Raw genomic sequence first — 27,152 nt, forward strand, 5'->3', positions numbered from 1 at the left:
AGGGTCTGGGGAGTGGACGGCGCCCGATCCTGCCGCGACGGGGCCGTGCCGTCCCGCTCCTGGCAGCCTTGCGCAGGACCCACGGTCCTGCAGCATGCGCCCGGCTCCGACGCTCGGGGCGCAGCAGGAGCATCCCCCACTGCCCGCACCAGGTACCAGCCACCCGGTGTCTCTCGCAATCCTGCAAATGCCTGGGCTTGCAACTGGGCCATTTTCCAGCTTTCCTTTCTCCGTTCCCTTCTCCCACTCCATCCACAGGAAAACCCCAAAAAATAAACACCACCCATCCCCGTAAAACAACGTTTTGCTTTCAGGGTCTACCAAAATAAACAGGACATGTAGAAACACCTATTTTTCATTCTACTTTTTATGGAACTGCCTCTCTCTGGGAAAGGCCTTCCCTGGGGACAGGACAGGGGAAGGCTTGCTGGAAGACGATGGCCCAGGTGTGCCGGAGAGGCCAGAGGTGCCCAGACGTTGCGCCCTGGGACGCAGCATCCCCCGTCTCCCAAGCCGGCTGGACCACGCTGCCCACGGACATGTCACCCCAGCCGCAGCATTCCCTGCGTCCCATCGCAGCTGGACCACGTCACCCTCGGGACATCACCCCTGGTCACAGCATCCCCTGCATCCCATCGCAGCTGGACCACGTCACCCTCGGGACATCACCCCTGGTCACAGCATCCCCTGTCTCCTGTCCCAGCTGGATCACGTCACTCCCAGGACATCGTGCCCTGGCCACAGCATCCTGTCTCCCATCCGGGCTGGACCAGCACCCCCATGGTGCTCCCGGCCGGGGGCTGCTGCCAGCACTTGTGCACCCTGCCAGCACGGGGAGCAGCCCCGGCCCTGCAGCACCGGGGAGCCGAGAGGCCCGAATGCCCCCAGCCTGGTCCCAGGGCACCTTCACGGAGCAGCCCCGGTGCCTTCCCTGGGCTGGCAGCAAAGACCAGCTTCTACACCCGGCTCTGGGCGAGGACTGCGGGCCCGGCTCGGCGCTGCCCGGGGAGGTGGCGAGGGCTGGGGAGCGCCGTGCCGAGCTGCGCGGGGACGAGACGCCGCGCCGGAGCTGATGGGTTTCGCAGCAGCCTCGGGATAACTTTACAGCGCTTCCCTCCCACCTCGAGAAGTCACAGCCTCCCTCCTCGTGGCAACGGGGCTGCAGAATCGATCAGGGAACCGGCCGCAGCCGAGCGCCCTGCTGCCGCCCGCGAGCCGGCCCCCCGGCCAGCGGCCCCCAGGGCTTATCCGGCGTCGGAGCTGTCTCCTCGCCGGCTCCCGGCCCTGTTTGCCCGCACCGTCCCCAGGCTACCGAAGGTGAGGTGCTGGCGGCATCAGGAGCCCGCTCTGCTCCTGGCCAGCTCCGCGGTTCACTGCCATCGTGGCCGACGCACCTCGATCTCATTGGGGATCAGGGATGCAGCTCTCGGCCCCGGAGCAGCGGACACCTCCGCCTGCGTGTTACAAGGAGACGGAGCGTCCCACTATGGGGATGGGGATGACGCTGGGCAAGGCACAGCCAAAACCCAGCCACTGACGGCAAAGCAGCCAGCAGTGGCCCCGTCCTGGCCCTGCTCCGCCAAGGCATCCCAGCACCAACCCCGGGCATCCTTCGCGCGTGCAAACACCTCCCGGGGCAGGGAGCTGCAGGGCTGGTCCAGGAGAAGGCGGCACCGGCCAGGGGCAGGATACGGCACCGGCAGCCCACCGCGGCACCGCCGCTCGGCACCGCCACTCGTCCCTCCCGGGCAGGCAAGGCAACACGTTCTCCCCCATCCGCACCGTCCCCGTCCCCCTTCCTTCCCCGCAGGCCCAACTCCGCACACGCGCCCGCACCGCCGCGCAGGGGGAAAACACGGATACGCTCCTCCTGGCACCGGCACGGCTTTTCCACAGCTTCACATCGAGAGGAAAGTTTCCACGAAGCTGAACAAACACCAGGGGAAACTGGGTTTGGGTGTGTTTTTGCTTTTTTTTCTTTTTTCTTTTTTCTTTTTTTTAAGTAATAAATTTTCCCCGATGCATTTATAATCCAAACACTGCAGCACGGGAACAAGAAACGGCCCCCACACCTGAAGGATTTCTCAGCATCAAGGCAGAGAAACGCCCAAAGCAAAACGGCACGGGGCTCCAGCCGCATCCGAGGCCAGCCGCCAGCGAGGTACCAGTACTCACTGCCCTGGAAATCCGGCCTTAGTCCTTCGGCCTCGCGAAGCCGCTGGTATCGCATCCGCAGGGCTTTAGGGCGCCCGCCGGTGCCCCTGCTCCACGCGGGATGCCCACGGGACGCCCTCCCGGCAGCGCGGCGCCCGGCGGCGCAGCCCGCTCCCGCCTCCCTCCCGGCAGCGCTCGCCAATGTGGCAATAATTCCCTGACATGACTCAAACTCCGCTGGAATTTTTTTTTTTTCCCTCCTCTTTGGGTAATTTGTCCCAGCCGCTCGGGGCTGTGTCTGTTTTCCTACATCTGGTTTCCATTAGGCCTGTGCAGCCCAGATGAATAAGTAATAATATAAAAATAAAAGGATTAGTATTTTCTCTTTCGCTGGTCGGAGCAGACCCTCCCCCGCCTGCTTCCCGGTGGGAATCGGATGCCGAATCCCGCACACCCCCGCGTGACCCGGAGCCCTCCATTGGTCACACCGGCGCGTTTAACCCTCGGCACCCTGGCCGGGCCGTGGCGAGGGGTGACCCCGGCCGGGCGCCCAGCCGGGTTCGTGCTTTGCCCCTCCGCCGGGGCTGGCACCCCCCAGACCACTGCCCTGTGCCTGCCCTTGGCTCTTCCATGGGAAAAGCTGTGGGAGAGCCCCAAGGGGGTCCCGCGAGCCCGCTGCCCTCCCTCCCACTGCAGATGGGTCGCGGGTGTCCGCCCAGCTGCGTGCACCCCGGTGTGCAGCCCCAGATGCCGGCGGGCAGCAACGCATGGCACCATGCAGCCACGCATGCTAGTACGCAGCCCCGGATGCCACTAGGCAGCAATGCATGGCACCATGCAGCTGTGCATGCAGGCATGCAGCTCTGGATGCCAGCGGGCAGCGATGCATGGCACCATGCAGCTGTGCATGCAGATGTGCATGCAGATGCGCAGCCCTGGACACCACTGCACAGCTGCACGCGCTGGTGTGCAGCACTAGACGCTGGCAGGGCGCAATGCACGCCATCACACAGCCGTGCACGCCAACGTGCAGCCCCGGATGCCCGCAGGCCGCAGCGCATGCCACCACGCAGCCACGCATGCCACCACGCAGCCACGCATGCCGCCGTGCCTGCCACGGCGCAGCCACGTGCACCGGCAGCCCAGCCCCCAGCCCCCCCAGCCCGAGGGCACTGCCAGCCAGCACAGCCCAGCGCAGCGCCCGCCTTTTCCCACGGCCCCGGCTGGCCCGTCCCGCTGCCGCAGGCTCTGCCCCAGCCCGCAGGTACGAGCCCCCCGCACGCAGGGCCCCTGCCCTCCGCACCCTCTGCGGCCGGGGGGGACAGGCTGGCGCCGCGGGACGAGCCCGGCGACCGCCGCGAGCCTCCCCTCCCGGGCCGGGCAGGGCTGGCGGAGCGAGGAAGGGGTTAAGAGGGAATTAAAAGAACAGCATCTTTCATGCTCTCCAAATGGCCACAAATGAAATCCAGATGCTGGAGGCGACGTCTCCCCAAGCCAGGCTGCCTCCGACACAAAGGCGAGCATTCCTGCCGCTCAGCTGCCGCGGCCACGGGGGCCAAGAACAACTCCCCGATAAGATCGCGAGGGACGGAGCCGCTCCATCTGGACGGCGTTAGGGCAGCGCTCAGCACCGGCGGCCCGCGAGAGGGGCCGGGGAGCCCGAGTGCCCGGCGCCCGCGTCGCTTCGCCCCGGCCCCCGCAGCAGGCTCGCGGGAGCGGGCAGCGGTCGTGCACGGAGCAAGCGCGCCGTCGGGCGAGCGCGAGCCCCGGCAGGCCCCGGGGAGGGCCGGTTCCCGTGGCACGGGGCCCCGAGCAGACGGCACTGGCGTCGTTTTCTCCTCCGTGACGGCTCCTCTGGAGCAGCACGTTTGGGGGAGCGCGGCGGAGGCGGGGGGGGATGCAAGCCCCGGCGCTAGTCAGCACAAATGAAGCCTTTTAAAAGGAAATCAGATTAATTAAACCCTGGCACAAGATATAAATGAAACCCGGCTTTTGCTGGCTCCAGACCCTGAGCGGCGCTCAGAGGCACTCTGCGAACAGGGAGCCCTTCGCCGCAGACAGCAGATGCTGCGAGGGAGACGGGATCCAGCTGTGCTCGCGCGGTGCCGGGAGAGCGCGACGGCCAGGCTCTGCTGCCGCTTCGGTGCCTGGTGCCCCCGGCATCCCTCCGGGAGGGCGACCCGGCACAGCGGGTCCTGCCAGTGCCCTGGTCCCTGCCTGCCGGGAGGGATGCTCACCCCGGCACGCCGCACCCGCGCAGCCCCTCGCATCGGCTGCGAGCCAGCCTTCGGCCCCGCCGGCCCCCCTGCCACCGCGGGGTCACCCGGAGCCAGTGCAGCGGAGCGCGAGATTATCCCCATTTTCTTCAAGGGGGAAGAAAGAAAAAAAAAAACCCTCTCTGTTTTACAAGCCTTCATTTGCTATTGTTTATGTAAACAGGTAAATTGTTTCGTATCTCAATTAAAAACATCTGCCACATAAATGAATACCAATTAACTCATCCTGTTTTTAATTACTCTGTTAATTACACACAGGCAGCAAAAAGGATGGCATGGGAATAGGGAAAGCATGCTTACAATCCCCCCCTTCCCACCTTGCTCTTGGCAAGGATCCGAAATATGCCCAGATAATGATGGATTAAGGTGGCTGGTGAAAACAGTGGCTCGTAGCCAGCTCCGGGACGCCGGCTCCCTTCGCGGCCGGCCGGCCTCGGCCCCGTGCCGGGCATCGCCCCTGGCCACCGCGTCCCCAGGAGGTCCCGCGGGGCTCCGGCCCGTCTCCCTGCCCCGAGGCGGGCGGCTGAGCTACGCGGGAAGGGCACCAAGGAGCAAAGCGCCCTGCGGGCCCCAAGGCACGTTTCCACGAGGACCAAACGCATCCCTGATGTAAGAGCACCGCGGGGACCCTCTCTCGCCTCCAGCACCACGTGGAGGGGCAACGGCGGGGGCTAAGGCAGCGCCGCGACGCTCGCTGACCCCGCGTGCCGGCCGCCGGGCTGGGCTTGCAGCCCCTCACCACCCCCCCCCGCCTCCCGGCTGCGGGAAGCTTTCCAAGCGAGCAGATGGGGCAGGGGGAGCAGCGGCAGCAAGGAGAAGAACAGAAAAGGCTATTTTCTCACGCTACATATTTTACAAGTCGAACATTTTGCATGTTGCAGCCTTGCCTGTGAGACTGTCTCGGGCTCAGCCCTGGGATGCAGCAGCGGAGCGCGGGAGCCAGCGGGATCCAGCCGCCTCGGAGCGGATCCGGGCACGGAGCCGCCCGGGAACGGCTCGCCCCGGCTCCCCAGCCCAGCAAAGGCACAGGCGGCCACGGGGAGGGGAGCAACGGGACACAGAGCCTCAAAACCCGGACAGATCCAAAGCGGGAGCAGGGGTGATGCTCGGGGTGCCGGCAAGAGGGCTGGGAAAACGCCCCCCCTGTGCCGTGCCGGATGGGAGCCCTGCGGGAGGCCCTGCGGCATGGGAACGCCGAGGCGCTGCCGGCTCCCTGGAGGCTCCCAGGCCCGATCTTGCCCTGCGGATACCGGGATGCCGATGGCTGCGGCGGAGAGCCGAGCCCAGGCAGTGCCTCCCAGCAGCCGGGGCGGCTGGATTACCGCCCCTCTGCCTTTCTGCAGCCATATGCTCCGTTTCGAGGCGATTTCACCCATGTGCGATTTAATCAAGTGGTGCGGGAAAAAGTATTAATAAGAATTTTGCAAAATAAACAGGAAATCCCTTGGATGCTTTCTGGAAACACTGGTCAGCATCTTCCGACGGGAAGCTGTGGGCTCGCCGAGGTGGGGCTGCCCCTCGGGAGGCTGAGCGCATCGGGAGGGAGGCGGACAGCAAGCTTCGGGAGTGCTAAAAATAAACCTCGAAACGGGCAACTGCACCAGAGCCAGCTCAGCCCCCGAGCCCGCAGCGCCCGGGACACACGGGCGTCCTTCCTCCCCTGTAAAACCAGCCCGGTCTCATCCCAGCACAAACGCCCCAGGATGGGCACCAGCTTCGGGATCCTCCCTTCACTCCAACCCGGGGGAGCAAATAATCACCGCCTCCCCCATCTCACGGCCCCAGCGCGGAAAGCAGAAGTCGGGCCTCCAGAGCCTGGCTCGCTTCCCCAGGCTCGGCCGGCGGGGATGCACCCGGTGCCGCGCTGCGGGAATGGCCGGGCTGGACCCGGAGCCGGACCCGGCGGGGACCCCCGGGAGCCGCGGCCGCCCGCACGGGGCATCACGCAGCCGCGGCGAGGCGAGACGGCACTCACCGCCCCGGCACAGCCGGGCCCCGCCGCGCAAGGGGAACCAGGAGGCACCGCGGGAAAGGGCCCCGTGCACCGAAACACGTGGCGCCGGGCTGGGAGAGGCGCCCGGGCTGCACCAGCCCGCGAGCCCCCAAGGGAGGAGGCAGCGACCGGGGACAGCAATGCTGCCGGGGCCGCCCGAGGTGCAGGGCCAGGCTGCCGGCACCTCGCGAGCTCCTCGGGCCAGACCTGTCCCCGCAGCTCCAGCACCCGCGGGAGCGTTGCCGGCCTGGCACGGGATCCCTCGGTGGCACCCGGACGCAAGAAACCGGCCAGAACCCCCTGCCTGGTGCCGGCCCCCGGGAAGTGACCGCGGCGGGCACCGAGCCTGCAGGGCACCCGCGCCGTCACCGGGCTCCCCCCGGGACGTTCCTGCCGCTCCCCGGCAGCGGGGCCCCATCACCCAGGAATTCCCCCAGAAACCTTGCCGCAGCTCCTCTCCACCGCTGGATCCCAGCGGGAGCCTTTTACACCCTCTCGGCACTGAGGTCGGCGAGGGGGGAGAGGCAGAGCGAGCCCGGGGTAAACTCCCGCGTCCGCACGGGTTTCGTTCCCAGGCACTCCACACCCACGGGGCGAAGGCGGCGGAGCTTTCCGCCTCCCCGCTCGCCGAGCGTCCCTTTTCCCACACCGCAGCACAAAACCAGCGCCAGGAAACACGGAAAACCAAGCTGGCAGGGACCTCGAGTCCCCCCTGCTCCTTCCCGCTTGCTGGATCAGGCCCCCATCACCCCAAAGCCCCGGCAGCCCTCAGAGACGGCAGCACCCCGAGTCCGGCTCTCGCTCCACGGGATCGTTCCCCCCCATCTCACCCCAGAGCCTGGCCGGTTCCCATCCCGGGGGCGAGCAGCCCTCTAGTCCCTGCCCAGCTCCCTAAGGGGCCATCAGCCTCCCTGGTGCAGCCTGATAACCAGCATTTGCAGGTTCCTGCCATCCCGGGGGGTCGCGCGGTGCTCGGGGGCACCGGAGCCGCCGCAGCCCCGTAGCACAGCGAGGCAGAGCTGCCGCCGCCAGCAATGGAGGAGAGCGTTGCATCGCCGTGACCCGCACGGGTGGTCCAGGAGGCTGGATGCGACCACCGGAGCCGACACCCCGCTTTGCACACGCCGCCGACCCCGGGATGCTGCCCAGGGTTTCCCCACGTGCACAAGCGAACGCGGTTCGGGAGCTGGAGACAGATGCCGCGAGACCGGCGACCTCGCACAGCCGCCAGCGCCTCTCCCCGGGGCTGCGGCGGTGCCGAGCGAGGCAGGACGGCCGCATGCATCGGGCCGTGCCGGGGGGCTCCCGCTGAGCAGCCGGGTCTGCAGGAGGGAGGCTGCGGTGGTGGCTGCATCCCCCAGCCCGGCCGCCCACCACGTGCCGCAGCAACAGGCACCGGCCGGGCGGTCTGCGCTGCTCCCCAAGCCCACGGTGCCGGCATGGCTTTCCCGGCACTGCAGCTCCGTGGTACTTTCCCACCCCGCTTCAGGCCTCGTCTCACACCCGGGACATTTCCAATCTCACAGGCGACTCCGGCACCAGCCGAGGCCTTGCTCCCCCCGCGCGTCGTGCCCATAACCGGCACCCGGCCCCGTCCGGCACCCGGCACGCGAGCGACCCGCCTGCACCCTTCGCTTCTTCTCCCTACACACCAACACCTGCAGCTGCAGGGTTTTTAAAACAAAACACGCAACATCTGGCCGTTGTTGGTAAAACCTTACCTGCCAGCCCAGAAACCAGCGGGGCCCGACAAGAGGCAGCAGGCAGAGAAAAAACCCTCTGCACAGCCAAGTTCATCTCCGTTCTCCTTCGCGGGGGCTTTCCCCAACCACCGCAAAAGCCAAATTTGAACTTCCCTTTTCATGGAAGCGCCGGGCACAAGGACCTGCCTCGTGCAGCCGGAGAAGCAAGCCCCCGCCGCGGGTGGCAGCCCAGCCCTGGCGCTACCCCACCGGGGACCGGCGCGGGGGTCAGCATCCTCCCCGACCGCCGCTCTGGCTTCGCTGCGTGTTTTTGGGATGATTCCCCAGCATCTCGGTGCTCCGACCGCTGCTGCCAGCGCCTGGAGCAGAGCTCGCCTCGCCGCGGCGCTCAGCGGATGATGCTTGCAGAGCGTCTCCAAGTCGATCAACAAAGGACCACAGAATTAATATTCCTTTTAATTAAAGGCAGAAATCGCTCTTTGTTCCCGAACAGAGAGAATACAACAGAGGGAAGAGCTCAGAGCTCCTTCGAAGCCAGAGACGAGACCGTCGCTTAGATTCAAAGACACTGCCAACAACACGTGACCTCAAATTAAGAAAACAAAATGAAAGCCAGCAGCAGCCGCAGCTCTGTGAAATCGCAGGAAAGTTGCAAAGTTTTCGCAGCGGAAAGGCAAAATCCAACCAAGGTGCGTTTAGCCAAACGCGCGGTCCGCAGGATCCGAACCCAAAATCCAGCAGCGGGAGGACGGTGCCGGGCGACGCTGCAAGACCCCACGTGGAGCCGGGCTCGCCCGCGCGCCGGGAGAAACCGCGCACGCGGGGACGCACGCGGCTGCCCGCCGAGGCGACCACGCCACGCTCCGCCGCCGCTCCGAGTCTACGCCGGCAGCATCCCCTTAGCGAATCCCTCGGGATGTCGGCACCGCCAGCGTGGCAGACCGAGGGCGCGTGCTGCGGGCGCCAGGGCCGGAGCGGCTTGCACCACGCAGCACCGTGCCTGCCCTGCCCGCCGGGAGGATGCCGCCGGCGTGGGCACCGCGGCCGGGCACCGACGGGACGGGATGACGGAGCAGACGGTGCTTCAGGCGACAGCCTCCTCGTGCAGTTCGGCAGGGCAGCAGCGCTGGAGAGGCACGGCCAGGCAGACCCGCGCGCTGAGCAGCGGCTGTTGGGATGAGCAGCACGGCAGCGCGGAGGCAGCGAGCCGGTGCCTCCTCTGCCAGGCTGCACTTCCAGACCCGCATCCAATAAAACCGTCCCCGGGCGTACGTGAGGACGCGGAGCGCGGCTGCAGCACGGACCCGCGCTGCTCACACGTAAATACACCACACAAACACAGAATTATAACGTTAGCACGGCTGTAACTTCACGAACCAGCACCAGGTTTCCTCCCTGTGACTCAGAAACTCTCCTGAGAAGATTAGCACCTCCTCGCCACCGAGCAGAGCTAAATCTGTAAAGCGGCTGCTCCCAGAGCCCGATTTGGAGCCGGTGGGTTTTCATGCCTCCGAGGAGCAGACGGCTCGCAGCTTTCGCAGCCAGCCGCGCACGGAGGCGAACGCCTGCTGCCAGCCGGCGGGGGGGGAACCGCGGGGCTGGGGTGCTGCGGGGGCACCGGCGAGCCCCGCCGCCGCTCTCGGGAACCCGCAGCCGGCGATGCCCGGCCGAAGGAAGGCAGCACCGGCGTGAAGCCCTCGGCGACGCGCTGACTCCCCGCCACCGCGGCAGAAAAGGGGACCCGAGTCCCGCAGCCCTTCCCCGGCTCCGCCGCCCGTTCCGCCCGGCCGGAGGTACCGGGTCCCCGCGCTCCGGGCCGGCCCGGCCCGGCCTCCCCTCGCCGGGCCCGTGCGCCCGCACGTCCGGGCAGCCGCGTCCCCGACGGAGCGCGGTCCCCCGGCGCATCGAGCCGGCTCGCAGCGCTGCCGCGGCGCCCGGGAAGCCCCCGAGCATCTCCCGCTTCCCCCCGCCGGGGAGCCGCAGCCCCCGGCCGACGCGCTGCCGCGGGGGCGAGCGCGGCTTTCGGACCGGCACCGCCGGGCAGCGTTCCCGGGGCGCCCCGCTTTCCCGGGGGGGGACACGGACCCGCAGCCGCCCGCCTGTCCGCGCCGCAGCCGCCGCCCGCCCCGCTCCGCTCCGCTCCGCCGGGCGCCCCGGGGCGCGGCGCACGGAGCCGGGAGCCGCCCCCGGGAGCCTCCCGCAGCATCCCGCGGCCGCCGGGCGCCTCCCCCCCGGACCCCCCCGGTCCCTCCGTGGGCGGACGGCACTCACCGTCCTGAGGTGCGGCGGGGCCGCGAGGTAAATCCCGAGGCGGCCCCCGGCGGCGGCCCGGCCCCGCTAAGGCCGGCGCGGGCGGAGCGCGGCCCCGCGGCGGCGGCGGCTGCCCCCGGCCCCGGCCCGCCGCCGGGAGCCGCCAGCGCGGGGGTCGGGCGCTCCCCCGGGGCGGGGGCCCGAGGGGAAGGGGAGGGCGGCGGACGAGGCAGCCGGTAGATCCGCGGGCGCTCGGTTCACCTCCTGCGCGCTGCCCGGCGGCGCTCGGCGCCTCGCATCCCCCGGCGCTGGCGGCGCCGCGCCGCGGCCATGGGGCGCCCCGGGGCCGCGCTGCGCTCGGGGCCGCTGCCGGTGGCGGTGCCGCTGCCGGGCCCGGCCGCGCCGCCCGCCCGCTGCCGCCGCGCCGCCCGCCCGCCCCGGAGTGAGCGCGGCCCGCCCGCGCCGCTGCCTTAGACGGCGCCGCCGCCGCGCCCGGCAGGGGGCGCCCTGCCGCCGCCGCCGCCGCCGGAGCGGGGCCGGGGGCCGCGGGGCGGGGGGGCGCGGGGCCGGGCGGCTGCGGGGCATGCACGGGGCGTGGGGGGCTGCACAAGGCCGGGGGTGCGGGGGCTCCGGGGCATGCACGGGGCGTGGGGGGCTGCATAGCGCCGGGGGTGCGGGGGCTCCGGGGCATGCACGGGGCGTGGGGGCCTGCATAGGGACGGGGGTGCAGGACTGGGGGTGCGGGGGGGGCTCCGGGACATGCACGGGGTCTGGGGGGCTGCATAGGGCCGGGGGTGCAGGACTGGGGGTGCGGGGGGGGCTCCGGGGCATGCACGGGGCGTGGGGAGTTGCATAGCGCCGGGGGTGCGGGGGCTCCGGGGCATGCACGGGGTCTGGGGGGCTGCATAGGGCCGGGGCGCAGGAATGGGGGGGCGCGGGGGCTCCAGGGCATGCACAGGGTCTGGGGGCTGCGTAGGGCCGGGGGTGCAGGGGGGTTGGGGGTGCACGGAGCCGCGCGGCTGCGGGGGGTCTCAGGTCTGCGGGGACAGGCGTGCAGGGGGGGCCGGGGTGCTGAAGGGGGGTTGGGCACTGCTCAGGCCCAGGCAGCTGCAGGGCGGCTGCGTGGGGCTAAGGGGCTGCAGGGTACTGGGGGTGCATGGGGTGCAGAAGGTTGGGGGGCTGCATGTGACTGAGGGGCTGCAGGCAGTTGGGGGCTGTGTAGGACCCAGGGCTGCGGGGGGGTTGGGGGCTGCAGGGGTCTGGGGGCTGCAGAGGGTCTGGGCTGAAGTTTGCAAAGGGTTTGGGCTTTGCAAGGGGCTGGGGGCTGCAGAGGACTGGGGGGTTGCAAGTATTTCGAGGGGCTGCATGGGGGTGGGGGGGGTAGCTGCACGCGGCTGGGGGGCTGCGAGGGGCTGGGAGGGGTTTGCAGTGGGTTGGGGCCAGGGCTGGTCGGGATGTGGGTAGTTGCAAGGGGCCGGGTTGGGGCTTGCAAGGGCTGGAGCGGCGTGGGGGTGTCTGCAAGGGGGTGGGGGCTGCTTTGCTTCGCTTCCTTCCTGCCTCCCCCGTCCTCCCAGAGGGGCCGAGGCTGCAGCGGGAGCAGCCACGCGTGGGGTCACATTTGCGCAGGGCAGGCCCCGCGGGCGCAGCCCCCCTTGGCAGCCCGAGGTCCCCACGCCAGGCCGGGCCGGGCCCCCAGGGCGGCCCCCCACGCCAGCCCCTTCTGCTCCGCCCTGGCCGGGCTCCCCGGGGCAGCCGCCCGGCTCCGGCGCCGGCGCCGGCGCCGCGGGAATGCCGGCGGAGAGCACCGCCAGGGCCCTACTTCTAGAGAAGTGGGTGGAAGCGGTGGGTGCGTTTGCAGAGCAAATGCTTGGGGAAGTCTCTGCCCACGCTGGGTCCCCCGTGCCCTTCCGTCGCAGCTGGGCCGTCCCGTGCAGCCGGGGGGGCGTTAAAAACTTCCCTCCTCCATGCAAATCCTACTACAATGTTGTTGCTTGTTTGTGCTCTGGGTAACGCAAACCCTGCTAATTTCCCTGCGAGCCGAAGCCCTGCCTCTTTGCGTAATTACTGTGCTTGGCAGCTGCCTCCCCTCTGCAAGTTGCTGCGAGGAGCCTTCGCTGCCTGTGCGGTGTTAGTCATCCTCCCGCTCCTCCCCGGGCTGCACCCAGGCTCGGGGCCGGGGCTGCTGGGCAGCTGCGGCAGCGTCACCGCGCTGCACGGCTGCTGCACGGCTGCTGCACGGCTGCTGCACGGCTGCTGCACGCGCACTGCACAACCGGTGCGTGGCCACTACACAGGCACTACCACGGCACAGCCGCTACACTACCACAGCACAGCCGCTGCACAACCACGGCACAGCCGCTCTCCAGGCATCGCATGACCGTCGCATGGCCACTGCACAACCACCGTGTGGGCAGTGTGCAACCATTGCACACCAACTACACAACCACTGCCCGGCCGCTGCCCTGGCACTGCATGACCGTCGCGTGGCCACTGCACAACCAACGCACACCCGCTGCGTGGGCAGTGCGCGGCCGCTGCAAACCTACAGCACAACACTGCACGGCCGCTGCATGGCCACGGCATCGGTGCAGCACAGGCGCTGCACGGCTGTTGCACAGCCACTGCACACTCGCTGCTCCCTGTGCGGCCACCCCTGTGCATGGCTGCGCGCGGCCCTGCCCCGTCCCACCGCCGCCTGCCGATGCCCCCGTGACGGCTCTCGGGGACGTCCTTTCTCGGGGACACAGCTTTCCAGCTGCTGGTTCATTTTGGGTGCAGGCGGAGGATGCTGGGGAGCCGGCGCCGCGGGCTCGGCCGCCGGGGCTCCTGCACGGGGCGGCGGCGGAGCGGGCGCCGCGTCCCCCCCGGGCTGCGTTTGGGTGGCGGGGTCTGCTTCGTTTCCATTCAGCGAGCGCAGCTTGTAATTTTGGTCTATTGAAGTCATAATTCACGACTGTGAAAATAAACATTTGTGTTAGCTCGCTTTATTCGGCGGCCCTCGCCTGCATGTTAATACCGCGCCGCCTGCGCGCTCGGCCGCCGGTCCGGAGCCCGGGCACCGCAGCCGTGCCAGGCACACCTCCGCGCGTGTCCGGCGATCCCAGCCGCGCTCCCGGGGAGATGGGGGAATGAGAGGTGCCGCTTAGCACTAAGCCGGGGATAACGAGGGAGCTGCTAGCCAGGCTGCTGCAAGATAGCGGTAATATCTTGAGTAAAGAAGATAGCGCTCAAAAGCTGCCGGCTTTGGGCCATTTCCTGGCCGTGCTGGTCCCTGTGTTTGTTTGTTTGCAATAAAAATTAGAGGTGATTTTCCCCCGCCAATGTCAGCAGTGGCTCCCACAGCCTCCCCTGCCTCCAGCCAGGGCGGCCTGCCTGCAGCTCCCAGCCCCGGGGGCGAGAGGGGCTCCGTCGCCCCGCGGTTCCCCATTGCCCTGCGGTTCCCCGTCGCCCCGCGGTTCCCCATTGCCCTGCGGTTCCCCATCGCCCCGCGGTTCCCCTGCCCGGTTGCAGGAACGGCTCCTGCCGAAGCCCAGGTCTCTTCGGCAGCTCCCGGGCCTTGGCTGCACCCCCCGGCCCCCCAGCGCTGCCCACAGCCGGGAGGACCCCCGGGCCTGGCTGCCCCTCCCGGGGGCTGCCGCTTCCCTCCCGCATTTGCATCTTCCCGGCCTTTATCTTCCTCCCGGTCTCTGTATTGCTGCAATTACAGACACTTTAAAACACAATGATCTGGCTGTTAGTGTGATGGATGACAGAACCTTTCTGTCTGGTTTAAATCATTGCCGAGAGGGAGCAAACTTCCCCGGGGTTAACCCCTTCGCCCCCCGCCGCTCCCTCGCCAGCCCTGCTTGCGTCTGCTGCCAGCGCTGCGCCGCGACGGTGGGCTCGTGGCCTCGCCGCCCCGCGCGGGCAGAGCCCGGGGGCATCCCGTCCTTGCGCTCCTGCTCATGCCTGCTATAACGAGCCTGGGCATAATGAGCCTGGGTATAACGAGGCTGGGTATAACGAGGCTGGGTATGATGCCCCCACCTTGCCCCAGCGCGGGGTGGAGGACGGGCACCCGGGGAGCTGCGGGCGGCGGGTGCGATCTCCCGCTCAGCATTCCCGCATCTGCGCTTCGCTGTGGCAGGAAGCAGATTAGAGCGGGCAGCAGGGCCGGGAGATAAGCGCCTGCGAGCGGCCGATACGCTGCCTGGATCTGTCCCAGCGCGGGGCCCGGCAATCCTTCCCCCAGCAAATCTGGAGCTGGGCGCGGAGCCGGCTGAGCCGTGGCCCGGAGCAGGGGCAGGATCGGGCCCCTCCGGCAGCGCGGGGGCAGCCGCCGAGGGCAGATTCGGTGGAAACTTCTGCAACGACTTTGTGTCAGCCGTGCCGGCACGTGATGGATGGCTCGGCGCGCGGCGGCCCGGCGCGGGGATTAAGTGCACATGTTATGTCAATTCGCTCTCCCTTTGTTTTAAGAAGCCAGCATCTCCCCCAGCCCTGTGCCGCCGCCGAGCATCCTCTCCCGCACCGGCGCTGCCGCCTGCACGGCACCTCCAGGTGCTCGGCCCCGCTGCACGACGTCGGTACCGTAACACGTCACCGCTGCTCGCAGGTGCCGGGCGTCTCGGGGCTGGGACCCCCCCAGGAGGGGAGCTGGCCCCCGCTGCAGGTGCATCGCTGCCCCGCAGCGGGGCAGCCTGGGGAGCTGCCGGGGAGCTGCTGGGGCTCCCCCGGCACACGGGCTCCTGGCGGAGGGGCCTCTGGGGCACGGCAGGGGCTGTCGGGGCTCGGCGCCGTGCTCGCCCCTGCGCCACGCTGCGCTTCCCCGGGGGCCGCTCCGCTCGGCCCGGCCGCTCCCGAGCGTGCACCGGAGAGCTGCTTGCTCTGCAGGCCGCGTTCTCCCTTCGCGAGCGTGCGGCTTTCCAAAAAGCCCGCGGTGCTCGTGTATCGCACCTTCCCCCTCGCCGCGCTGGTGACTCATCCCCCCGCCGGCACGCGGCACAGCCCGGGGCCGGGAGGGCGCTCCGGAGGGGAAGGCGCTGAGCCGTGCCGGTGCTCAGCCCCCGGCGTGCCGCAGGTTTCCTGTGTGACCCCGAGCGAGTTTGTCTCCCCGTCTGGGTTTCTCGATCTCTACCCGCACGTGGGTGCAGCCCCGGTGCCCGCCGGGGAGCCCAGCGCCAGCCGGCACCTCACCTGCGCCGTGCGCCCAGCATGGCACGGCCACGCAGCACCCGCGCCAGGGCAGGCAGCCCTTTCTGCACGGGGACCTGCTCGCGCCCCTCCGAGGGGCCCCGGCGTCCGGCTGGTGCATCGCCGGGGGTGCCACCCCCCGTGGCGCCGGCCCTCCTGCGGCAGCCCCTCCGCCGGCTCCGGGGAGCTCCCGCAATCAGGACACGCGGCATTTCCCACCCGGCACTTTGCACCCACGGCCGTGGCAATCTCAGTGTCTAAATCCTGCCCGGAGCTAATCCCGGGAGCCGCGCTGCAGCCCCGGCACCCTCTTCCCCCTGCGTTTCGCTCACACCGGCCGGCGCTCCCTTCCCCGCTCCCGCGGCCGGCGGGGAATGCGCGGCGGAGATAAGGGCTGGGCGGGAGCCAGCGGCCGGCGAAGACAGCTCGCCCGCGCCAGCTATCGCCCGCTGCAGCTGCATCCGCCGCCGGGACATCTGCTGCGCAGGAAGCGCCTCTCGCCAGCGTTTCTTAAGAAAGGGGCTCGTTTGTGCCTGGCTTCCCTCCTCGCCCGCCCGCGGGGGCTCCCGGGACCTCGGCCCTGGCGCCTGAGCCGCCGGCCCTGGAGCAGCCCGGTCCTGGAGCAGCCTGGTCTGGGAGCATCCCGGTCCCGGCCGCTTGACCGTGTCGAGGGCCAGCTGCCGATCTCCGCTGCCTCCCTCCGTTGCAGCAGCTCGGGGCTCTGTGGCTTTTGTGCAACTTTCCTGAACATTAGAAAAAAAAAATCGTGTTTTCCTGGCCAACAGATTCATTCCCGCTTTGTGGCATCCAAAGGGAAACCGGACCCTGGTGCTTATCACCTCGTCCCGCCTCGCTCCGCAACCTCCAGAAAGCCACCAGCTCGGCTCAAACCCTGGGAGACCTGGGGCCACGTCGCGGTTCCCGGGGGGCTTCGCGCCTGCAGGTTCCTGAGTTGCTACAGACCAAGCTTCCCAGTTTCCTCTGCCACGGAAAGTCTGGAAACAATCCAGATTTCCAAGTGGGGGCTGCCATGAGCTCTCCCATCCCGGAGCCGGGGCTTTGGGGTGCACGGGGACGCGGCTAAAGGGCCGGGGGGGACGGGCACCGCGCGGAGGCTCAGGGCACTGCCAGGCTTGACGCTCGACCCTCTGCTCTGCCAAACCGCAGGCAGCGGGCTGCTGCCGGCCGTCCCCACCTGCGCAGGGCTCGTTAGCGATGGGAATTTAATTAGCTTGCATTGCACTTCCAGCACCTCGCGTCCCTGCAAGGATCGATATGAATTAGCAGGAGCCGGCGCAGCACAGCCTGGCACGCGGCTCACCAGGGACGGTGACACCGGCCGGGGGAGAGCAGCCCGCAGGATCCGAGCCCCCGGCACGGCACCGTGTGCGGGAAAACCGGGCGGCCCGAAGGCCCCGGCGCTGGCCCTGCTTGGGGTGCCACGGGGACCCCCAGCCGCCCCGCGGACACGTTTGCTGTTCATTGCAAAGTCCAGATGCGCCGGGGCAGCGGGGGACGTTGCGGCCGTCCCCGGCCACCTGCATCGTTTCCAAGTTCCCAGGCTAAAAGCGGGGCTTGTTATCAAGGGCAAAAAATGTGCCACCTCTGTTGTATTTCATTTCCCTTTCTCCACCTCTTCCCTGCCCGCTGCGCATCCGAGATAACAGCTCACAGTGCCGGAGCCGGAGCGAGGGGCCGGCAACGGCCTCACCAGCCCTATCGCTGCCTCGCCGGCCGCAAGCAAATCAGGAAGTTTGCAGAGATATTCATTCGGCCAACAAAATAAACATTTCTCCTGCCAAGCGCCTAACCGGCATCGCCGCGAGCCCGCAGCAATCTGCACAGCTCCCCTCGCTGCGTCCTTCCGGTCACCGGCGCCGCGGAGCAGCCGCCCGCCGCGCGTCCCCCGTGGGTGCCCCTCACTCAGGACGCGGTGAATGCTGCTGCGGGTGACGGCGTTGCACGGCACATGCTATTACGGAGCAGGGACGGAGCCAGGGCCGTGGTCCGGAGCTGCTTGCAAGAGCCCAGACCCTCCCCGAGTGCAAACCCCCTGTGCGGGATGCTGGGGCAGACGACGGCGGTGACTCTGCCGGAAGAGTGCCTTCCTCCCCGCGCCCGGCACGGCTCCGGCATCCCTGCATCCTCGCATCCCCGGAGCCGCTGCCGCCGAGCACCCGAGCTGGCCCATGGGTCACGAGGCTGGGGGGCCGGTCCCCCTGCACAAACTGCTGGGAGAGCCAGCGGGTCCAATTCGCCCCGGCAGCACCAGCCGCCGCGCGTGGGATCCGGCCGATGCCGAGCGTGGGAACACGTGCTGCCGAGCCGCACGTGAGCGCTGACCCGATAATGAAAGAAAGCACCGAGCAAGCGGAGGGTTTAAGCCCCGTGCGTGCAACGTAAATGCGGCTCATTGCTCATCGCGGGGAGGCTGGTTGCAGAGCGGGTGCCCAAGGTGCCCCCCGGCCGCCCCCCACCCTCCCCGCCGGCCGCCGGCGCCCGCCCTCGGGCAACAAGCGCATCCCCCAGCTTACGCAGCACCTGCCCGGGGCCGAGGCTCTGCCCGACACGAGGGGTGAGTCACCAGCGTCGCGGTGCGCGCGAACAGTGCCGGGCACCCGCGCAGCATCTGGCCCCGCTGCTACCGCCGCCGCCGCCTTACCTCGGCCGGTCCTGCCGGCGGCCCTGGCACCGTGCGCGGGCGACGAGGGGCGGCCGTCCAGCTCGGCGGGTCCCCCGGGCATCCCGGGCGGAGGAGCGGCGGGGAGCGGGGCGATGCTGAGCGCCGCGCGGTGCCTGCCCACCCTGGCCCGCCCGGAGGGGCCGTGCATGTGACCGCCGGGGCCGGGGTGGCAGGGAGCGGCGTCCCGCGGCGAGGGGGAAGGTGAACAGCTGCCGGGCGGCGATAATGCGGCGGGCGGGGGGAGGCCGGGCAGCTGCGCCCGCGTCCTTCCCCAACAGGAACCATCTGCGACCAAGCCCAGCTCTGCCTTCCCTATCAGCCATTCCGGTCTGACTTTCCAACAACTTCCCCTTCGCGCTGGCTTCACTTCCTCACTGCGAGGGGCCAGCGCCGTGCAGCACGGCATGGCAGTGCTGTGCAGCGCGCCTGCATGGCCGGCATGGCTGGCACGGTGCAGCATGGCGTGAGCAGCCCTGCATGGCACAGGCAGCATGGTGCAACGCAGCCTGGCACGGCTGGCACGGTGCAGCATGGGGTGAGCAGCCCTGCATGGTGTGGGCAGCATGGTGCAATGCAGCCTGGCACAGCTGGCACGGCGCAGCACGGTGCGAGCAGCCCTGCATGGTGTGGGCAGCATGGTGCAATGCAGCCTGGCACGGCTGGCACGGTGCAGCATGGGGTGAGCAGCCCTGCATGGCACGGGCAGCATGGTGCAATGCAGCCTGGCACGGCTGGCACGGTGCAGCACGGTGTGAGCAGCCCTGCATGGCACGGGCAACATGGTGCAATGCAGCCTGGCATGGCTGGCACGGTGCAGCACGGTGTGAGCAGCCCTGCATGGCATGGGCAGCATGGTGCAATGCAGCCTGGCACGGCTGGCACGGTGCAGCACGGCGCGAGCAGCCCTGCATGGCACGGGCAACATGGTGCAATGCAGCCTGGCATGGCTGGCACGGTGCAGCACGGTGTGAGCAGCCCTGCATGGCATGGGCAGCATGGTGCAATGCAGCCTGGCATGGCTGGCACGGCGCAGCACGGTGTGAGCAGCCCTGCATGGCACGGGCAACATGGTGCAATGCAGCCTGGCACGGCTGGCATGGTGCAGCACAGTGTGAGCAGCCCTGCATGGCATGGGCAGCATGGTGCAATGCAGCCTGGCATGGCTGGCACGGTGCAGCACGGTGTGAGCAGCCCTGCATGGCACGGGCAACATGGTGCAATGCAGCCTGGCATGGCTGGCACGGCGCAGCACGGCGCGAGCAGCCCTGCATGGCATGGGCAGCATGGTGCAATGCAGCCTGGCACGGCTGGCACGGCGCGAGCAGCCCTGCATGGCACGGGCAGCATGGTGCAATGCAGCCTGGCACGGCTGGCACGGCACAGCACGGTGTGAGCAGCCCTGCATGACATGGCCAGCACGGTGCAGCGCGGCTCGGCTCGGCTCGGCACGGCGCGGGTGGCGTGGCGCAGCGTGCTGCAGCCCTGCACCACGCAGCCAGTGCAGCGCAGCATGGCCAGTGCGTGTGCAACCGGGATGGTGCAACAGGGAGGGCTCAGCCCCGCTGCTGCAGACCTGCAGCCCCACTGGCCTCTGGGCACGGCCATGGGGATGGCAACGTTCCCAGCTGCTGGTCCCAAATCGCAGCTGCAGCGCGAGCACTGCCCAGAGCAGCGCGTGAGCCGGAGGGGCTCCCTGCCCCGTGCAGCAGCCTGGCTCGACGAATCTGCCTGGCCCCCTCTCTGCATGGAGCAGCCCCCCTCGGCGCGGTGCTGAGCCCCCTCGGTGCGGTGCTGAGCCCCCCTCGCAGCGGTGCTGAGTCCCCTCTGCCATCCCCAGCCCGTGCAGCCCCGGCCGGCTGGGCGCTGGGGTCTCTGATGGCTGCTCGGGCAGAGCAGCCCGAGGCAAGAGAAACAACTTGTTAGAAAACCGAAAGGCTTCTCTGGGTCGCAGGTGGGAGGGAGGAAACGCGTCCTAAAAATACGGCGGCGCCTGCACGGTCCCCGAAGGCGGCCTGGCAGATGGCACGTCGCGGGCGGCCACCTGGGCTCCCGCAGATGGCTCCCGGGGCTCCCCGCTCGGCGCCGGGCTCCCGGAGCTGTGCCGGGAAGGGGCGGCGGGATGCGGGCGCAGGAGGCTGCCGGCGGCTCCCGGGCGCCGTGGGGCACAGGCTGGGGACGGTTTGGGGTCAGTGCTGCCGCCCGGCACCGGGGCGAAGCGCGGTGCCCCGCGGGGAGGGTGCACGGCCCTGCATGCTGCGGGGGCACGGGGCTGCAGAAAAGGACCACGCGGATGCAAACAACGGCCCCACACCGGCCGCATCCCGCATCCCGCGTGCCGGGGGTGCCAGCTCCGGCCTCCCCTCCGGTGCTGCCGTGCCCGGCTGGCGCAGCGCGGATGGAGGTTTCCGCGGCCGGGCGAGTGCCGCCGGGCTGCCAGGCTGCAGGTTTCCGCCTGCCGCGCTGCGCTCTCGCCTCTTCCCCTTTCATTTCTCGCCGGGCTGCTGGCCGCCGGGTTTCGGGGCCAGCGAGGAAAATCCCAGCCAGCTGCGGCCCCGTGTCCCCCCGTCACCTGCGCCGCAGGGCTTTCCGGGGCGGGCGAAGGCGCTGCACCTGCGTCGCCAGCTGCGCCGGCCGCGGGGCTCCCGGGGAATGCCCGGCGAGGGGCACCGGGTCCGCCCGGCCGGGGGAGCCCCCGGGGTGGCCGGGGCGCGCGGGACCCCGTCGCCGCACGAGGCCGCTTTCCCTCTGAGTCAGAGCCGCGTGTTTGCCGCCGGGTGGGAACCCCCCGGCCCCGGCGCAGGAGCAGCGCGGCAGCTCCCACCGTGCCGACACTCAGAGCGAGAGCGCCGCGGGCAGCAAGAAACCCCCGCGAGGCAGCTGCGGGCCCCGGTGCCGCCGGGACACCCGTGTGCACGGCGCTGCAGACTGTCCCGGTGCATGGGAATGCCCCTGGCACGGCACGGCACGATGCAGCATGGCACGGCACGGCACAGCATGCTGCCCACGCCCTGGTTCCCCTTCCCCTTTCTGTTTTGCACAGGGTGGGGGGGAAGGTGCAGCCGCCGCAGCATCCTTTAAAGAGGGGGGAAACCCGAGGCCTCGGAGTTAAACCCACCAGGTCGAACGAAGCCGTATCAATAATCCCTGAGCGGAATGATGGTATCAAGCGGCTAAATAACGGACGGGAAGCTGAGACCGGCAGGATCCAGCCCCGCAGCTGGCCGGGGGAGATGGGTGCGCGGGGCGCTTCCCGCGGGGAGGGGAGGCCTCGGCCCGGCCGAGCCGGAGAGGGAGCCGGGAAGGAAGGGGAGAGGTGCGGGCTGAGCTGGGGAGCGGGGAGCCGCGGTGGGTTCGGAGGAAACACAAAGCTGAATTCTTTAAGGGGAAAAAAAAAGAGAAGAAATCAAAGGGATGTGGAGAGGGAGATAAGAGGGAAGACGGAGCGGTGCGGCGCGAGGAGTGGAGAGGTGCGCGGGGAGCAGGCGGCAGCGGCGCAGGCGGTGCCGGCAGCCAGGGAGCTGCCTCGCGCGGTCCCTATCGCCGCTCTCCATCGCGGCAGCCCAACCTCAAGTAGTTTTTCACCGAGATTGGAGTGATCAGGTAGGGCTGCCCTCGCAGGCAGCTGCGGCGCCGTGAATAAGCACCTGCTTATCTCTGCCCAACGGCTGTGCGCGGCTGCAGATTGCGCTGGGGCCGCGGTGCTGCCTGCCGGCTGCGATTTCCATATCAGCGCCCTGCAGCCGCCTGCACCACATAAACACAACAGCCCCATGGACAAAAGGTTAATTATCAATTTTCAGAAAGGGAGAGTAAGGGGCGGGGGAGGAGGAGAGGAAACGCGCTGCCTCCCCGAGCCGGGGCTCCGGCTCTGCTCCCCGCGCCGGCCGATGCTGCAGCTCCGTGTGCCTGCCAGGCAGGGCTGGAGTAAGGCACATCCTCCTCTTCCTCCCGCTCCCCGGCCCCGGCATGATGCCCTGGGGCTGCATCCCCTGCTGAGCTCCCCGGCAGCCCAGACCAAGCGAGCTGCCCTCCACCCGGCCCTGCCTTCGGACCCACCGCGTCCCTGTGAACACCCATGGGAAAGCGGTCCAGGGCAGCCAGCAGGGATGTGGGAGCAGCGGGGATGCGGGAGCAGCAGGGATGTGGGAGCAGCGGGGATGCGGGAGCAGCGGGGATGCAGGAGCAGCGGGGATGGTCCCCAGCTCCCTCCTCTGCTTTCCCGCAGCGCTTCAGGGATGCTCGTGCATCTCCGGCAAGCAACCTGCCCTGAGCCCAGAGCCGCCTTTCGGCTGCCAAAACACGCTATAAATACCCGGCTAGGAATAACCAGGAATCCGGGTGGCGTGCTAATGGCACGGCCGGGACAGCCACCCCACGCCAGCACCCACATGCAGTCGTCGCTCCGTGGCAGCGCCCGAATCTAACCGCATCCCCCAAATATTAACCGGGGCCCATCTGGCGTCCAACTGATGCGCACAGATGCGTGCGGGATTTCCGAGCCGGCTGGCAGCCGTTCAGACCTGTCGCAAACTGCACCTGCTGCGGGATATTTTCCTGCTGGATTTAATCCCCCCGCGTCCCCCCCACAGCCTCCGGCGATGCACGGCAGCGGGGACCCGCGCGCCACCCGCCCGCCCTGCGGGTAAATACCCCGTGCAGGCACGAGTGGCCCGAGCTGAACACATGCAAGTGGGAAGGCTGGTGCCGGTGCCCGCGAGGCACCAGCCCGGCCGCTGCTGCAGAGACCTGAGCCCTTCGTTGCAGGCCACGGACCCGGCGATGCTCCCGGGCAGGAACAGCTCTGGCCCTGGAAACCCGCCAGCGCGCTGCCCCGGCCCGGCCGCCACAAATTAACGTGCTGTTATTATTTTTTAACAAGGCTCCCAGATCAGATGCTGACCCCGGTAATGATCGCTCAGCCCGAGGAGGGAATAAACAGCAAATCCCCTTTTAAACGCAGCCCTCGCGGAGGGATTAGGAGCGGAGAGGCGGCCGCCCCCCCCGCACGGGCTGGCTGTGCAGATATGCGGAGGAGAGGCCTCGTCTGTCCGTCTGGCCTGTCTGAAGTGGCCCCGTGCGATAGGGAGCGATTAGGATTAGACGCATCCAGGATGAGAGTTTTTTCGCCAGATCGAGACGATAATGGGCCCCGCGGGGAGGATTACGGGCCCCATCTCGCCAGGAGAGCTGCCATCTGCGTACCCGTCTCCTGATGTCCCTCTGCCCTGACACGCTGAGCCGTCCGCTGTCCCGTGTGCGAGCGCGGCGCCAGCGTCCCTGCACGTCCCCGTCGTGCCTGGGTGTCCCCATGGCACCCAATGTCCCTGCATGTCCCTGGGGTGCTCAGGCATCGCTGTATCCCTGCATCCCCGTGGCACCCAACATCCGTGCACAACCCTGGGGTGCCTGGACATCCCCATGGCACCCAACATCCCTGCACAACCCCGGGGTGCTCAGGCATCCCTGCACGTCCCTGGGGTGCCCGGGCCTCCCCGTGGCACCCAGCACCCCTGCATGCTCCGCAGCCGCGGGGAGGCCGTGCCCCCCCAGAGGCACTGGGAGAGGCTCCCTGCTTTTCTGTTCCAGCCAGGAAAATATTTTGGGTGCTGGAAGCAAAGCCCGTGGCACTGGCGGGAGGCCGGGGGAGCAGAGCCCTGCACCCGCGGGGCTGCCAAGGGCTGGCACGTGGGACAGCCGGGCCGGGAAGCGGGAGGAAGATAGGGCTAAAACCCAGTCACTAAAAGCAGAAAAAGCTCTATGAAAGTTAAGGCCCAAGCTGCACAGTCACTATTTTCCCTTCCAAAATTAACTCGACTCTTTCGCTTCTGCTCAGAGGCACAAAGCGAGCGCTGCTCTGCGCGGCGGCGGCCGGAGGGGAGGACCAGGGCCGGGCACGCGGGCTCCCACGGCCGCACCAGTGCCAGCGGCACGGGGCTGTGCATGCCGAGAGCCCGGCTCTGGGAATAGGTGCCACCTTGCAAAGGGGACGGCTGGGAGCGAGGAGCCCCGCGGCACCTCCCACGCAGCTGCCCCCGGGAAGTGCTTTGGAAGCTGCTCTGGGAAGCTGCTCCGGCTCCGGGGCTGGAGCATGGCCCCCTTGACAGCAGTCTCGCCTGCCCCTCGCTGTTCCCATCCCTTGGGCGAGGAGCGACGCTGCCCTGGCCGCGGCACGGGAGAGCGCGGCGACAACCCAGCCGTTCCCATCGCTCCGCGCCGCCCGTCATCCCCCTCCGGCAGCATATTTCCCTGCTTAAGTCAGAGCCCTGCAGCGAACCCCCCGGGTCCTGCCAAAGGAGCAGTTGCACAAACATTTCCTATTTGGGATGTGCGTGCCGGCCACGCGGCTCGGCTGCTCCCACGGCACGGTGCCTTCCCCCGCGGTGCGGTGCCGCGTGCCGGAGCCCGGCCCCCGGGATGCTTCCCACCTCGGCCGCGGCCCTTCTCCGTGACGGCCGGGCGCACGCGGCGCGGGCGAGGGCACACGCGTGTGCCTGCACGGCCGGAGCAGCCCAGCGAAGGTTGGAGCTGCCGCGGTGCAATTAGGGCGTGTGGCATTTTTGAAGTTTGGATACAGCCTTAATTGCAGTCTTGGCTGCTGTTAATTGCGTTAAAGGCAGAGCGAGCAATGGGCTTTTCATTAGTTAATGGGGATTTTCATTTTCCAGCAGAGGGGCCCTTTGATGTTTGCAGGGCTAATGACTGCTGAGCTGAACCTGCTTGTTTGCATCCTCGGCATTGCCCAGAAATCCCGGCGCCGTGGTCTCCAGGGGATCCCGAGCCAGGCAAGGCCACGGTGGTCGGTCCATGGTTCAGCGGTGGTGCCAGCTGCCAGCTCTGCCACATTTTCCCTTAAAAACAGGGCAACCCCCCGCGCTGCCCGCGCCCGGCGGGTGGGCAGGGACGCGTGAGGCTCGCTCCGGCACCCCAATTGCACGTGGCAGGGGGAGGAAGGCGTTTTGCAGCTGCCGCCTCAGCCCTGCACCGTTTTCACAGCACAGAGCCAGAGCAGAAGTTTGTCCTGTCCCCAACACGTATTTTTGCAGAATATCTTTCAAAAACTGGTGGCTGCACTCGGGGCAGGCTGCAACTCTCCTCGTGCGGTTGGCATTTAATACGATTATTTAGCATTCGTTACCAGCAGAGCTGGGAGCCGCCGCTACCCGCTCCGAAATCATGTGCAAATTTCTCTGCATCATTTTTCCCACCATTACCTCGCCAGCGATGCACAAACAGTTTGCTGTGAATATTCAGAGCCCGCGACGGGGAAGGCAGCGCGCGCCGGCTCCGTACCCGTCACGTGGCCGCGGGGCTGCTCCCCAGCTGGATGATTTGTATAACTAATCAACGCAGAGCGCACTTTGAATTTCAAATGCTCACGGGGAACAGCCAGGCAGGAATCTGGGTTTTGGTGAATATTCAGGAAGAAAACGCATTTGTCCCGAGCCTCCGCTTCAGCCCATCGCTCACGTGCAAGCGGAGAGCGCCCGCGAGAACCGGCGGCCTCGCGGCATGGACACTCGTGCAGGTTTTCCCTGTGTGCCCGCGGCCGCCGGCACCTCCAGGGCACAAATCCGGGAAAATCCCGCCCTGCTCCAGCCTTTTCCGGGGGTGCTGGCTGCCCTGGCGCTGCGCCGGGAGAGCGGGGCGTGGGGACACGGCATCCCTGCCCGTCCCTCCCTGCGCAGCCCCAAATCTCAGCGGTGCCTGGGGGCAGCGGGGGCAATTCCCCGGTAATCACCCCTCATCCTTCCCCATCGCATCTGCACTGGGGGGGGGAACAGCTCCAGCTATCAATGGTCCTGACTCGATGGGAATAAAATATGCACTGAAAGACATGAAAACGGAGTAAATAAAAGAGATAAAAATGGAACGATCAAGCCGGCAACTTCTCCTCCTCTGATTAAAAGGGAGAGCGGGGGGAGGCGAGGGGCGCGCTGAGCCCTTGAAGAGGCAGCTGCTGCGGCAGCCGCGGCCCTGATAACGGGGCTGAGGCAGCCTGTTTGGGAGAGATAAAGTGGAGTCCCAGCGTTTACTGTCCTCAATCCAAGCCTTACCATCAATATTAATACAGCCTGACAAACTGGCGTTTAAGATAGAATAAATATAGACTGGTTCTGCTATTACCTAGACCTTATTAATCTGCTTGGAGCATTTAAATGCCGTTGAAAATATGGAGTTAACTCGCCAGCAATTCAATAGCTTCACAATCCATCACCGTTTTGTTTTCCGCCCTCCTCCTGTTCCCGCGTTAGCGTCCCCGGGGCCCCGGCGTCCCGCGCCCCCCCGGTAGTGGAGCCGGGCCGCGGTGGCTGCAGGAGCTGGGAATTGGGGCTCCGGGAGCCGGTGAGCGGCGCCCAACGGGGCTCAGCCCATTAAACCTGCCCGGGGGAAAGCCGGGAAAGTCGATTACGGCACCGAGCGGCTCGACGGGGATGGGATTGCCGGGAGCGGCCGGTGCTTTCAGTGCGGGGGGAAAGGGCGAGCGTGAAGGGCCCCGTGCCGTGCTCCTGACAGCGAAGGTGCCAGGTCCGGGGCCGTTTCCGGAGGTTGCGAGGATGGAGACCCCCCCGATAAAGGCCCCCTGCCAGGGGGTGGGCTGCGGGAAGGGCTCGGAGCCGGCTCCCGAGGCATCGGCACTGCCTGCCCTGGGGCAGGGAAACCTCCCATGCGGATGTACCATCGCTCCAGAGCTGCTTTCGATGCTTAAATGTGTCGCTTTAGCCTTTATAGCCTCTCATTTTGAGTCCCTTTGCAAAATCAACCTCAAACACGAAAAATCTCAGCATTTGGGGCCGGGCGGCCCCAGGAGCATCGATGCTCAGGTCTTCTCCTCCTTGGGACTAACAGCAGATTCCCAAGTGGGGGAAGGCACCATCATCATCATCATCATCATCATCATCGTCCTCCTCCTCCAGCAGGGA

The 27,152-nt window shown here is 68.0% G+C and overlaps 1 protein-coding gene across 8 annotated transcripts in view; it reads right to left on the minus strand.

Annotated features, from left to right (window-relative positions):
• Positions 1 to 18,335, minus strand: part of CBFA2T3 (CBFA2/RUNX1 partner transcriptional co-repressor 3) — a 31,186-nt gene extending 12,851 nt beyond the window's left edge. For 2 of the 8 annotated variants that reach the window (XM_064519816.1, XM_064519813.1), the window contains exon 1: positions 18,211 to 18,333. In XM_064519816.1, coding sequence (XP_064375886.1) covers positions 18,211 to 18,292 — 82 coding nt within the window. In that variant the 5' untranslated portion in view covers positions 18,293 to 18,333. Of the gene's footprint in view, positions 1 to 2,072; positions 2,107 to 2,175; positions 2,389 to 10,211; positions 10,348 to 10,397; positions 10,523 to 18,210 lie in introns of those variants that run through there. The other 6 variants (XM_064519814.1, XM_064519820.1, XM_064519819.1 and 3 more) reach the window with 6 other exon arrangements.
• Between the last annotated feature and the right edge of the window lie 8,817 nt (positions 18,336 to 27,152).

The sequence above is a fragment of the Dromaius novaehollandiae genome, chromosome 13, assembly GCF_036370855.1.
Source record: "Dromaius novaehollandiae isolate bDroNov1 chromosome 13, bDroNov1.hap1, whole genome shotgun sequence".
Taxonomy (NCBI): domain Eukaryota; kingdom Metazoa; phylum Chordata; class Aves; order Casuariiformes; family Dromaiidae; genus Dromaius; species Dromaius novaehollandiae.